Source organism: Solea senegalensis, linkage group LG6 (genome assembly GCF_019176455.1).
Source record: "Solea senegalensis isolate Sse05_10M linkage group LG6, IFAPA_SoseM_1, whole genome shotgun sequence".
NCBI classification, from domain to species: domain Eukaryota; kingdom Metazoa; phylum Chordata; class Actinopteri; order Pleuronectiformes; family Soleidae; genus Solea; species Solea senegalensis.
The window spans coordinates 21275059-21289812 of NC_058026.1; the positions used below are offsets into that span (position 1 = coordinate 21275059).

The 14754-nt window shown below is 40.2% G+C and overlaps 1 protein-coding gene across 12 annotated transcripts in view; it reads left to right on the forward strand.

The window, feature by feature from the left end:
• Positions 1-14754, forward strand: part of fat1a (FAT atypical cadherin 1a) — a 65159-nt gene that overhangs the window by 18189 nt on the left and 32216 nt on the right. For all 12 annotated transcript variants that reach the window (XR_006360621.1, XR_006360620.1, XM_044029232.1 and 9 more), the window contains exons 4-6: positions 7689-7750; positions 12556-12885; positions 13896-14112. Coding sequence is in view for 10 of the 12 variants with exons in the window: in XM_044029232.1 (XP_043885167.1) it covers positions 7689-7750; positions 12556-12885; positions 13896-14112 (609 nt within the window). In the remaining 2 variants the exon portion in view is untranslated. The remainder of the gene's footprint in view (positions 1-7688; positions 7751-12555; positions 12886-13895; positions 14113-14754) is intronic.

Consider the following 14754-nt stretch of genomic DNA (forward strand, 5'->3'; position numbering starts at 1 on the left):
AATACCGGCTCAAAGAATGCTTTCAAGTTCATGAATGGTAGGAAGACCACTAGCCGTTAGCTAACGCTGTTTAGGTCAACCAGAAAATACCTCATACTAGGGCTGGGACATGTTCCAAAAGTTATATCTCAATATTTATCTCGATTTTCATTGAAGCAATATACAACAAAAGACAGTTCCAAGTCAAAGTCGCGTGTGCTAAATGTCACACAGGCACTTTTATTACAGACTGTTGCAGAGTATCAACATGTCCAGAAATAACCACTCTTTTAAATTAAAACATTCCTTGAATAAATAAAATAAAGTATGTTATTGTCCTGGTTAACGTGCTATACACTCAGATTCACCAGTGCTACAGGACTCTTTTACTGTGAGGCTCCACCTCCACCTAGGGCTGGGCGGTATGACCAAGATATGGTCATTTTTAAAATTTCAATGGTTTTGTGGTATACAACAGTATTTTTTAGGAGTGCTCTAGTGAGAGAGACGCACAGTTGAGTGCGTGTGTCAGTTCATTCTTAGTACTCTCCAATGTATTTCCTGCTAACATGGTGGAGTAAAGTGATCATTCCTGCAATTACTACCACAGTTAAGGACCCAATGCGCAGGCTGTGTGTGCAGTTAAGATTTTGGAACCGTGTGCAAAGAGTGCGTTGCATGTGGACAGCGCATAGGAATGCGTCCAATATAGGTAGACACACAATACATCTATTCTCTGCGAGTGTTTCGTACTGGTAAAAGGAAAAACAGGCTCCACCTAACCGTGCATTGAATTGGACTAAGTGACATAAACCACTGTTATTCCATGTTCTTTCAGGCAACTTTGACGGCTAAAGAGAAAATCTTTTAGTTAAGAGGTCAGCAGGGTGTGAGACAGATACACGGTTGTGCTGTGTAAAATGTCCCTTGGTTGTTTTGTAGAGTAATCAAAGGCTGTCTTTTACTAGGTGTAAATGTCAGAAAAGCGTGGTGTGTCCACCCTTACAGCTCTGGAGACAGCCAGCCCACAGACTGTCTGGTTTCATTTTATCTTTCTAAAGAAGTTGTCAGCCATCTGAGATCAATCATTTTGAGTAGTTGACACAGGTTACCCACCTTTTCTGTGGCAGCGAGAGCTCTCTTTATTACCATGTGAAACACACACTCTCTCCACTCTTTTTTTGAAATCCAACGTCTGTGCTTTGTTCCAGTGGACTCTGTACGGTGCTCTAATGCCAGCACATGCATGTGTTGGGAAAGGGCAACCAAGCAGAACATCACTGACTCACACTCACTGCACAGAGACCGAGCAGGAGCAAAGATCACACTATAGGGCCACTAGCTCTACCTGTCATATCTCACTGAAGGCTCATTAATCTACTTCCTGCTAAACTTCTTCTAAACCTTTCTATGTGTCATATTACTGCCTAATGAAGATTTCATAATTGGCCAATCTGGCCTTTATTTACCAAATATTCCCCCCTGGGATTACTGAAGTATTTAAGATCCTGTTGAAAACTCCACCCTGTTAAAACAGCGCCTGTCACTAGACAGTGATGCAGTTATACCCGATGAGCTCATGCGTTTAATATAATAGAGCCGTCTCTACCTGACTGTGTTTGCCCTAAAATGACAGCTTTAATTCCTGTGGTGAAACTATCATGACAACAGATACACCCAAGTGAGTTCTTGCAGTATATTAAACAATTTTAGCCTATCCTTTTTCTTTTCATGGAGCCATCAATTCACTCTCATGCCTTGAATAGGATCGCCATGGGTGAGGTTTTGGTGAGCTTCCATACCTTCAACAGGATTTTTTTGCATTTGTCATCCAGATGTTGAATGAAAAGGTAAGGGAAGAATGGCCGCTGGGATTTGCAGCGACGACACATCCATTTTTTTCATTGCACTCATATCAACTTTCAGTAACGCCTTCTCAATTTATAAGAGAAAACACACACTGTTGTTTGCAGTGGGTTATGAAAGCCGAAACAACTATCAAGACAAGTGAGATAGATAAAATAGATGCCTCCAACTTGATGTTTCCTGTGATTTGGGGGCTGAACAATTCTCTCAAAAGTGATAGTGTGAAGGAAATGTGGAAATGGCGTATTTTCTTCTCAAAACGTCTCAAAAGTGACGACATGGAGGCTTCATTCGCTGAGATTTTTGTTTAACCACAGTTTCTGTGAATCAAATTCAGTTTAGAACTTCTAATTTTGAGACTGCTGAATGCAACCAATGGCTGCTCACCCCTCCATTTTTGATGTAAACACTCTTGCGTTGTGTTTATGTAGGTGAAACGTACTGTATATAGTATAGTAAGCCCCTGCTCCAAAATAAAAAAATGAAAGTCAAAGTCGGGTCACGGTCACAATTTTATTTATTTATTTTATTTTAAAGCACTTAAACACAAACATGCTTGTGACATTTTTTCTTGTCACTCGATTTCCATTCATAATAAATTGAATAAAAACATTTCCCCTGTAGTAGCTGAAATTTAGACTCCCACTTCATTAAAACATGACTGAAGAAGTGTGTTGTTTTTTTCAGTTCAGAGACAAATCAGTGTGCCAACCATCATGTACCAGTAAACCTGTGCAAAGCGAGGCATCACAACCATCTGTAGCATCAACATAGATCAAGTGACACATGATGATCATATGTTGAAAGGCAGTGTTGATAGAGAGTGTGTTCACGGCAAACTGTACTGACACATGGCTCACAAAGGAGTAATCTGAGGCTAACATGCAGCTGCGCAGATAAACCATGTCCTCGAACCTTATGCCATCACTACACAGTGAAGTTATAATGTCCAGTGTCTTCATTTGAGTGTCTTATCACTTAAAATGTTCTCCCTCGGGGGTTGATGTGGAAATTCCCTGAGACCTCTCCGTTTAATGGACCAGGTCGGTCCTGTTGGTGCGCATCAAAATGCGATTAGGATGTTCTCTCCCACTCAAGTGAACCATACGAGCAAGCATTTCAGAGGTGGAGGGTGTGAACGTGCCTGGAAACTTCTGTACTTATGCTTTGGATAGATTGCAGGTGCAAACCTGAATGTGACAATGTATTTCGCTACATTTATGTTTTTGACCTTCAACTTCATCTTAAGTAGGTTTCCTATCTTAACCACAAAGGCATTCATTTGTTTATCTTTCCGACGGCACTGCATTTTTGAGGTTTGCTTTTGGAGAGGAAAATGAAGATGTCCACATTAACAAGACTGCTAACGGCAAGTTAAAATGGATTTTTAGCCTCTGGGTGATAGAATCTACCAAATGGGACTGGTTTAAGCAGATTTTGCTGCAGTTTATGCTGTGAATGCTGGTGTAACTTTTATCTACCTTTCCACAACTCCTCATTTTCATTGGCAACTTAGGTGAACTGTCTAATTGGCCTTGGGGATTTATTGTCAAGACAAAGCACAACACTGGGGATTTAGCTGGTTTTTTCTTATCATGAGTTTGACAGATACCAAATCGTGTTAAAACTACCAAACCTTTAATTGTGCACTACATTGGAATACACACCGAGCAGTGTGTATTAGAAGCGGATTATCTGAAGGAATTTTTTGCAATCTTGCTGCTGCACCTCAGCTGCTCCACAGCTTCAAAATAACGCATCCATTTACACACCACATAACATTCACTTTCCCAAGCACTTGGGAACCCAAATCCCCTGTAGCCCCGAGTCTTCCATGACGTTGTTGTCTTTTCAGATTACAAATAAGCCTGGCAGCTGTGAGGTGCTGAGATATCTCAATCCCAATGTAAATAACATAAGGGTTGAGATTTCTCCCCCTACCTTGGTGCCTGCTTACTTGATTTTACAAAGACCTAAAGTATATATGTATGTGTTTTTGCATCAGCGTTTATGGGCTTTCTGTTGCATGTGTCAAATGCTGGCGTAGTTTTGTAGTTGTCAGTACAGGAAATTTTATGGACTATGCTGTCAGTGCTTTAAATGCACTGCTTTCCTTCTTGTGTACAAAGGGAGTGGTCAGTAGCTCTTGTTTAGCAGTATTTTTGAGTCTCCGTTATAAAGTAAGGAACAAACAGCTCCCACTTCGATACACCATTCCCTCCATAAACTCCGACTGTCCTTTCGAGTTTTGTATTCCACAGTTTGGATTTTGTATGTTTCAAGGACACCAATGCTGAAGTTGTAATGGGGTTGATCATGGGGTTTTGCATTTAGAAAAGTTGCAGTCTGTGTTCCACCTTGTTCCTCTCAAGAGAAATGACAAGCGTTTAAATAATGAGTTTTCATAGCCGACTGTCATACTTAAGGACCAACAATTGCACAACCACAGCGGACACCAAACACATTCCCGATTGTCTGGAGTCATAGCTAAATGTCTGTCACACAAATTTGTGTGCCTCTCTCAAGACTGCTAATCACAACAGCAATGTGTGGGTATGAATAAGCCCAACAATATCCTAGACTCCTTAACTCCCTCCAGGCCTCCATTTTGGAGCGGTGGTTGTAGCGCTCAAGGACATGCTTGAGAGTGCCACTGCTGCTTTGCTGTTGTTTTTCTTTCCCCTCTCAAAACAGCATGGCTATAATTACTGCTGGCCCAGCTCAGCCCACGCCTAAGGATGGCTGCTGTGTGTGTGTGCGTTGTGACAAAAGCTATGGGTTGGAAGTACAGACTTCATTGGTGAGCTCCGACTTACCAACCAATCCCTTTACAGTTATTTAATGTTGAGGTAGAGACAGGGAGGTATGCGCCTTTATTTACTTGAACGCTAATGTCTACTTTCAGAAGTAAAGGACTGCTCCTCGGGAGTTATGTACCCTTGCAGGATGAGTTTAAATAGTTTTGTTTTGGCTAGATTCTGTTCGATGGAAATGGGTCGAATGGACATGAAACAAATGCAAATATGAGCAAATTCAATATGAAACGTTTGTCATGCAGTAAAATGACATTGTTTGCATGTCAGATGTGTGATTCTCATATTAGATATCTGTACAGCAACTGGTTTCATAATATAATGCCTAGTGAAATAGATAGCCTAGACAAATAGATTTTTAATTGATTTTGAAGACGTCCCAGTTAAAATATATACAGCACAATTACCTGTTAAATTTACTAAAAAGAGGAAACAGGCAAGACAATGGATTAAAACGGGGGTACTCGCTATATGGGAGGATTATCTGCTTCGTTTGAGATGTGTATTCAGGATCCAAATGTTGGCAGGAGTCTTTGCCACCCCGGGGTGGGAAGGTCAGCACCCCACCAAAGGCTCAACGGTCTCAGGAAGTAGTCCTTGCCAAAGTTCTTCCTGACTTTTGTCACTCTGGTCACTGAAATTTCAGCAGGGTGTAGTTCACGTGAGCCTGCTCTCAGCCGTAGGGCTGCTGAGAGCTGAAGCTGTTGCCTATTTTTCATCTCAGCCAGCAAACCACGAAGAAATAGGCACTAAATAACCTTCTCGTAACAAAAACATTCTCATGCTTATTTACAACTCGAGGTGGCATTGCTAATTCATGTACAGAAACAGAGAGAGAGTATACTTGAAGCAAAAGGTAAATAGCATTGTTGCCTCATGTCATTAACTTGCCCTCTGGTGTAGCCACTGTGGCGGCATCAAGGTGTAAATTATTTCTGAGTTTTTTTTGTAATGCATCTTTCCAAAACAAAATAGGCTGAACTAAAACAACATTCTCTTTAGTTGGAATTATATAAAGGCACGTTTTATTATTTAAATGACTTAATTAATGTTGTGTTGTACTTGTTGCAGTGCTATGCCTCGGCGCTGAAAGGCCACAGTTTACTTTCCAAGCACAGTGTATGTTAGGGCACCTTGTCAACTTTTGATAAGGCACCCGATTTGCAGAGGAATCGTAAATCAGAGACCTAGACTTGGTACGGTTAATGCTGTCATCTGTATTCTGCTCTATAATGCATGTAGAGTGTGAGTAGTTACCTAACACACAGGGGAGCTTAAAAACATTATCATCCATCAGCTCCAGCCTTGCTAAAGCACATGAATAATTAGTCAGCCTGCTCTGTTTTGATGTGACACAGCCGAACCATTAGCTTTGATGGTAATAATAATTTACAGCTCGCTAGATCATGGAACCCGTGCTGATCCTCTGCTAACACTTTAGCAGACTTTATGCAACAAAGAGGGATTCCTGCAGGAAGTATAAATTTAACTTTGATTTGTTGTTAAATGTTGAAACACTATTTTCTCTGTAACAGCATAGAGTCAGATTTTGTCTTTATTTATATATATATTTATTTATATGTATAAATAAATATATTTATATATTTTATATAATATATTTATATAATATATATATATATATATAAATATATATATTTTTATATTATGTGTATCTAAAATAGCATTAGCCAAGTGTACAAATATAAATGGCCAATTATAATTTACATTTCATTAATTGTCCCATCAATCTTTAATCATAAGGTAAGGAGATTGACACTTAAAGGAAATGGCATCGCAGTGTGAATATTAAATAAGCCTCAGAAGACGATACAAAAACATTTTGTGTGGGGGGGCAAAAGCACTTCACTTATACGCCACAATTGCAGTGCAGAGGAAGGCCTATTTCAGGTCCTGTAAGTTGTGGCCTGCTATTCTTGTTGCAGGCATATGTGCCATTGATTGGTTTGGGTTTCGGAAATCCTTTGCCTTATGCTAATCATTGACAATGTGGCAAGCAGTGGGCTGTGGTGCGGTTGAAGCTGGCATGCATACACTCAGTGTCTGCAAAGTTGCAATTACGCTGGGAGTGAGAACTGAACGCTGCCTATAATGTAGCTCTGTATCCTTCCCCCTTTTTTCCCCTTCCCTTGTTTGTGAATTTGATTCAAATTAGCCCGGAACTCAAGCTTGTTTGTCTTATTTATAGTGTTGTGGGTTTTTTTTATAAAGCCTGGCTAATCAAAGAACTGTCTGTGATTGATTTCACACACCAACCCTCCTACTTTAAATAAAGAACATAGCTCAAAAAGACCCCAATGACTTGAAAGACTGTAGGCAGCAGTGGGATCCTCTCTGTAGTTTCCGTTCCTCTGTTACAAAACGGCACTCGGGGCTGCGAGTGATTTTTGACTGACAGTCTATTTAGTCAGCTTGTGGAAGAGCTAAAAGCAGAGTGTGAGGACTGTGTTACTGTTTGGGCACCATTTGCACGTCTTTGTGATATTTCCCATATGTAAGGCACTGCGTTGCTCTGGCTGGCGATGAGATTGACCAAAAGCAGGGAAGGCCCACAGGGACGGCACTCCTCCAGATGCAGACTCTTAACTCATGTGTGACTGATGAGATAACCAGCCGAGTTTGTGCATGGGAGGACTTCTTAAAAATGTTTTACTATGAAATATCATTTATAAACTTAAGAACTGACCCAGTGTTTGGTAGAAGTGTCTCTTAAGAGAAGACAAAAGCAAGAATATAAAGTTTTTCTTATTTATCTATATATATATACACATATATATATATATATATATATATATATGTATATATATATATATATATATGTATATGTATATATATGTATGTATGTATGTATGTATATATATTTTACATACATATATATATTTTTTTATTTTTTTTTTCAGATGACGACCTCAGCATTGTCAATGACAGTTGTTGTGTTATGATTGCTGAAGCAATGGAGAACTGTATATCTGCTTGGTTTATTTATGTGTGTTATGACTTTGTCTCCACCAGGTCTGGTTACTACCACTTCAAGGAAACTGGACAGAGAACAGCAGGATGAGCACATTCTTGAGGTAAGCCCATGTTTTGGCTGATTTTCATCAGGAAGACAGAAAGAAATGTAGACATGACAACTTGAGCCTTTATTTACTGGGAATGAATAACTAACATGACAATTAGAAACCGTCAATGTCAGCCGCTCTGTTTTCGTGTTTTCCTGTTTCTGATCTTTGTTACTTTGGCTTTGGCTCAGCGCCACATGTTGCCAACAGAAAAGTCTTGTTGTATATGCAAGAAGTGCCCTTTTCGGAATAATTTCTCCTTGTACTGATTTCCGGCTGCGGTGGGAGGGAGAGTAGGGAGTTGTGTGGGAGATCCTGGTGACTGTTCCTTTGTTCTGTTCCACTGTTCCATCTCCTGGATGGAGCAAGCTGGGACAGGACGCTGCCATCAGACTCACAGGTCAATGTCTAAACTTGTGGGTTTTAATTGAGTTCAGCCCTCTACTCTCCTGACGCTCCACTCCCTCTTTCTCACCACAGAGCTCCTGGCTGATAATAGGCATTTTAATTGTGTTTCCGCTGCTGACGCAGAGCAGATTAGACACCTTTTAATTATTGTTAGACGTTTCACAATTCGGTGATCATTGTTACGGTAAATGCTGCTGTAGCTCATGCCAGAGTTGTGTTGTCTGCCATACTCTGATTGTACACTGCACTGCACTACAGGGCTGAGAGTAAATGATAGAGAAGAAAGTGTGGTTTAAGGAAAGACTATGTTTAGCTGATGAATGAAATTGGGAAAAACAAAATTCAGTTGAATCTTTGGCTCTTTGTCTTTTAAATTGGTGAAGAGTATTGAATATCAGGGTCAGGAGAGAATTCCTATTCAAACCCAAAGCTCCTCCATCAAGTGGTTTTCTGTAGACGTAGAACTTCTCCTTCCAACATGTGGTCGAAAGCTGTTACATTACTTGGTCTGAATTAGTGTCTGATGCAAAGTCTTTGTCTCTTTAGAAAGAAATGGAAAAAAAAAAAAACCCAACCTAAGTTTCATTCAAGACTGTTGTCCATTTGTCTCATTTGACAAAATGCCCCCAGACAGACATTAAATAACCACATTAAACACTCAGCTCGAGCTCTGTTACGCTTTAATGTCACGCCAAATTCAACACCCCCGTTCTCTTCATGCTAATATACTTGCTTTCCTTTCTAATGTTTATTACTGAAGCTTACTGTGATTATTCAGATGCCGTAATTACAATTTTCCAGGGAAACAACTAATTAAAGTTTCTCTTTAGCAAGTTTTTATTTCATTTAAATATCATTTAAAAGATAACTTCTTTTAAAATAAGGCTGAACGTATTCAGCCGTAAGTGGCTGAGTGATCGCACCCGCAAAAGACGTGTATCTATGGTAACTTGAGAAGTTTGTATGTGTTGGCCACTGCTTATGTTGAATCCAGCAGGAAGCACTTTATTGGGTTATACATTCGCAGAGACAGACCCCCCTGTACCTTCACTTCAGACTTCCCCACACCCACACGTCTTGCTGTATCCTCGGAGCCGCTAATTAAAGGTTAATCATGACTCCGATAAAATACCTCTGTGCATGCACAGGCTTTGTGTGTCGACTGGGTGCCGGCAGAGGAAAATCAAATTGAAGCCCTCGCTCTTGTTGCTAAAGGTTTTTGCGCTCGCTTGGTGTAGAAGAAGAAACAAAACATGTGGGGCCATGTGGAACATGTGGAGCAATTAGGGTGGGGGCTGTGTCAGCATTGTTTGGACCAAATGCCAAAAGGAGGTGGAGGGATCACAGGGGGGCTTCGGCTTTTATGGTCTGGCGGGTGGGGGTTGGGAGTTGTCGTGTGCCTGTGTGTGAAAGAGGGAAGATAGATAGGGAGAGTTAAAGGCAGAGGGGGAATTTGAGAAAAGGCAAATCTGTTCTTGGTGGTCTGTGGAGGCTCTAGCGGCAGGATGAGAGACCTCCGTCCCAGGGAGGAGGGGGATGGGTAAACAGCAGTGGGACATGCCAGGACATGTTGTCAGTTGAAGCCTGGGATGGTCGTGAACACATTAGAATGTTGAAGCAGAGGTAAATGGGTTGTTCACATCTGTTCTCTGGGGCCTATTGCTCCAAACAGCTGGCGATTAAGACTCAAGCAGTACACCAGGGATGGGTCGCTAGTTTGGCCTATGGTATTTGACTTATATTGCCTCGTTCAGTTTTTTTTGATTCATCGGTAAGTGTTTTAAATGGCAGACAATAGTAAAGAGAAAATCTGCCTCATAATTCAGCCCAATGTGACCTTTTTCTTTAGATTTGATGCTTTGTCCAATGTCAAAAATCCTAAGATGAGATAGAGAACCAGAAACATCCTCACACATGATAACCAGGAACAAATTCATTTTATTTCCATAATAATACTCCATTATTGTTATAATGCTCTCTCGTTAAAAATAATAACATGCTGCTGGTTGATTAATCAACTGTTCATTCCTGCACAAACCACATGGAAAGTAAATATCATGCATTCTTGTTTCCTTTGGAAGTTTTCCTGCTGGGGAATCATTATCCTAGGAGTGTCAATCTTAAGCTGCTTCCAAACATGTATGGAAGATGCTGTGTATCCACAAATGTCTACAGGATTTCTCTGAACTTTCTGGAGAATGCCCAAGGAAGCCTCTATGAGAAAACAAACTGCGTCATCTGGAGAATTCTGAATTCACTCAGTATTATACGAAAGTATAGTCAACATAATATAGTTGAATTCTATGTTACCTTACATAACGTGTTCGGATTCCAGAGTTATTTTAATTAACAGTGGATAAATTAAAGCCGTGTTACTTTCATATGGTTGGTCAGATTAAGCCAAACGTTATGCAACAATGAAGCGGAACACAATGGACTGTCTCTTTGTCGCACTGTCTCAGTTTGCAGCTGATGCAAAGAGACATAATCCCCCTGCCTGGTTTAACTTGTCTGCCTTTTGTGTAGTTTACCTAATTATCAAACAAAAGGCTTTAAAAAAAGAACCTTCCAAAGGAAGCCATGTGGTGATGAACAGCAGTTGTGATTAAAACCTTTCTTTCATTATTATTATACATAATTATATAAATAAAATATAAATATAAATATGTATATATGTATATATATACATATATATATATATATATATTGTGCTTCCTTTAAAAATGCATTTTTTCACGATATCAAACACAAAAGCTGTGAAATTATTCATCACAAAGCACAGGACGGGCTCCCAAAATCTCCCTGAGAGACACATTCACATTAGGGTTTCTTGTCAACCCATTGAATTAATTCCGTTCATGTGAATTGCATGGACAGCTGCAGACACTGTGAGGAAAACAAAAACACATTATTTCTATAATTGAAACTATGGCACCAAATGGTGTGTGCCTGGCCCTGGACTCCTGACTGTGTTTAGTGCAGCACTTTGCAGATGGTTTAAATGATTGTGGTATTTAGTCCCGTCTTTCTTCTATATGTTTTTTTTCTGATTGTATTGTGCCACTAAAAACCCTCACATGTCCGCCCTTGCTCACACTCACAAGACGTGTATGTAAATTGTGTTTGTTTAGGTCTATGTGCAGTATTTTGCATTTGCTTACACTCCTAGTTATGAGATGCCAGTCGTAACATTTAATGTCAAGACTTAGATTAAGGCTCTGTTAATGTGTGACTACTGAATCCTTCTGGGGTTTTAGAAAAAAGCCCCCAGTCTGTAGGTGTGGGCAGAAAGTCTTGTTGTATATTAGGAGTGCAAAGTTTTTTTATGTTAATTTGACACAGCAGAGTCAATGCAGCTGGTGCTAACAAGATGAAGAGGTGCAGCTAATTAGAAATAACTCATTCCAATCACAGGCAAACATCTTAGACAATACGAAGCTAACCATATTCACCTGTGAGCAGTATTGCACATTTGAGAACTGACATTTTTTTAATATAAATTCATTACTTTGATAATTGTTGAATAATCATTACATCACAGATCTTGTTCACCAAAACTGTAACTTTTAAGCAAAATGTTGTCAATATATCGGTTCATAGATCTCGCGTTAGTATATGATATTCCAGCACTGCGCGCAGGAAGTGAGCGGTGTACTACATCCTGTTGGTGATGTGTATTTGTTTTCTTAAGTAAGAGTGTTTCAGAGAAGACTTGGACAGAAAGTCTCAGGGGGAACTTTTAATTGTAGCTGCCAGTTAACTTGCTGAGAACAAAGTGGAATGAAAGGATGATGAAGGAGAAAAGCGCAGCTTCCCTTTTTTTTTCATCCGTCCTTTAATTAATTTACGTCTTTGGAATAATGAATTTCTAATGGAGAGTCTTGATCTTCTCTAATTCTCTGGGTAGTTTTATAAAATATTAAGGGATATTGCTGACATTCTTCACTACCACCTCTTCCTGCTGGAGGGACAAAATGTAGATGTGACAGGGTACCGTCATCCTCACTTGTGACATACAGTTATCAACAGGCTGGCACCAAAAATAGATATTATACTTATAACATAGGCGTGAGGTGAATGGAAGTTAACTAGCTGACAGCAGGATAACAAGGGCAGCACTGAAAATAATTCTGATGCTGCACTTAACCTTTTCAGGGCTCTTGGTATTCTTCAGTCTGACAGATATGTATATTTATATTCGTGCATCTTTTTGCAAAGTGGAATGCATCGCGAAATCATTTTAATTGGTATCATTCCCATCTCAAGTCTTTACTATCTACCTAATAGTCGAGGGTTTTAAATTGCTAATAATTCATATGATAACGTCATATGTTTTGTATAGAATTGAGATAACCATTGTTGTCGGTGATCTCGATTCAATGTATTCTCTTTTCGTTTTTTTTTCTCAGGTCACCATCACCGACCACGGCGTCCCCGCCAAATCCACCACGGTGCGTATCATTGTCCAAGTACTTGATGAGAACGACAACAGGCCGCTGTTCCTGGAGAAGATCTACAAGATCCGACTGCCCGAGCGCGAGAAGCCAGAGAAAGAGAGAGTCACAAAGAGGGACCCAGTGTACCGGGTCATCGCATCAGACCGCGATGATGGGCCCAACGCTGAAATCTCCTACAGCATCGAGGAGGGAGACGAACATGGCAAGTTCTTTATAGAGCCCAAGACCGGCCTCGTTTCTTCCAAGAAGTTTTCTTCTGCTGGTGAATACGACATTCTCACGGTAAGTAACTAAACACGGTCCCCATCCTCTCACATCCTCCTTAGCTCCCCACCGCCTTTCTTTTGCTGCTATTTTTTTCCAGTCGGAAATGTAAATGTAAAAGCATCTTCTTTTAACCCTTGGGCACATTTTCCAGACACCTGCCAACAATAATGAATCAGACTACATAAATTACAAAGATGTATGTTTTCTTTTTCGTTTCGCTCTGAATCTGTTACCGTGCACCTTTGTTATCAAGGGGAAAATGAGTGTTTTTAATGCCTCTGTGCCTGCGACAGCTGTTGCCAGAGGTATTTTGTTTTGTCGGATTGTCACTCCCATCTGTCTGTTGCATTCTCGTGAGCACGGAGTTTTAAAAATTCACTCCGAATCAAAAATGAACCCTTTACATTTCGGTGAGTTTAGGCCACGGTCACTGCTAATTATGATTCCTTTTAAGTTTCCGCTGTGTGTCTCCTACGAGGCTGGACAGACACAGATGGGATCGGCAACCCCTCTTGTTTATGGTGGCATACAATTTCAAGGCAGTAATTCTAGTTAAAAGAGTCACTTTGGATTACCGTGGGTCTACCTGAGGCAGGAAGTCAAAATGTATTTCCAATGTCATTGTCTCTTGATACATTTAATTGTGATACCTAAAGCAATTTTATCCAGATTAATGTATTTGAAATGTGGCTCTATTGCTGCCCGAAGACACCACTCACCACAGTTTACAGTAATTGGAGTCTTGACAAAAGGTGGAATCACAAAAGAACGTCACACAAAAGGTGGTTTGTTATACCCAATGCAAGGTTTTCTCACCATGTGGACTGCTTAGGGCACAGACTGAAACACAGGCTGCTCTGTAGGTTTATGCTTCTGATTCATTGTCATCATTTATAACTGGGAGCAATCGTTATGAAACTGCCCAACCGAACTTTTACATTTACTTCTGATGAGATTGGGGCAGAGGATCTGCTTGTGTTGCATAACACGGTGTGACACAGCCTTTCATTCTCTGCATCTGTCAGATTAAAGCCGTTGACAATGGACGTCCTCAGAAATCCTCCACTTGTCGTCTGCACATCGAGTGGATTCCCAAACCAGAAGTGCCAGCTGACGCAGCTCCCCTGCTGTTTGAAGAGTCTCCCTTCAGCTTCTCCGTAATGGAAAGCGACCCTGTGGCACACATGGTGGGCGTCGTTGCCACTGAGTCATCTGACGTCCCCGTGTGGTTTGAAATCACAGGTACCGCCACCTATACATTAATCTCTCTCGTCGTATGTTTGCAGGCAAACTGTGGAAGCGCTCTGTGTCATGGATGGAAAAACTCTCACACTTAAGGACTAACAGCGTTTGTGTGTGTGTGAAATGGCATATAGCACTATAACAACACTAAAAAACAACCTAAAGAAACTATAACTTTGTACTTTTTCCTGGAAATTCTTTTGTCATATTTGCTAGTAATTTAATATCTGGTCAAAATGTCCTTTCCCATATTAAAAAAGACAAAGCGTATGTTTGTGCTTGTGAAAACAGCCCTTTAGTTTACCACAGAGAGAAGGACATTTGTAAAATGTAAGCCAGAAAATGCTGTTTTTTCTCTTGCTGTAATAAGACTTACTCTAAATCTTAATGTAATCTCCATGAAGACAAAAAGAGAGATGGTCAACTAAACCTAACTAGATTGGCAGAGCGTTCGTAGCCTGTGGATGAGCTATTTAAAAATGACACATTTGAATGTAAATGTAAGTTTCATGGGAAGCGGTGCTTACTTCACCTAAACAGAAAGACAATGAAGACATTAAATCCTAAATGTTATGCATTTTACTGCCCGGTCTGAAAACTTTAAACAGTTTTTAATTGTATTGCTTGTGCTGTAATTACCGT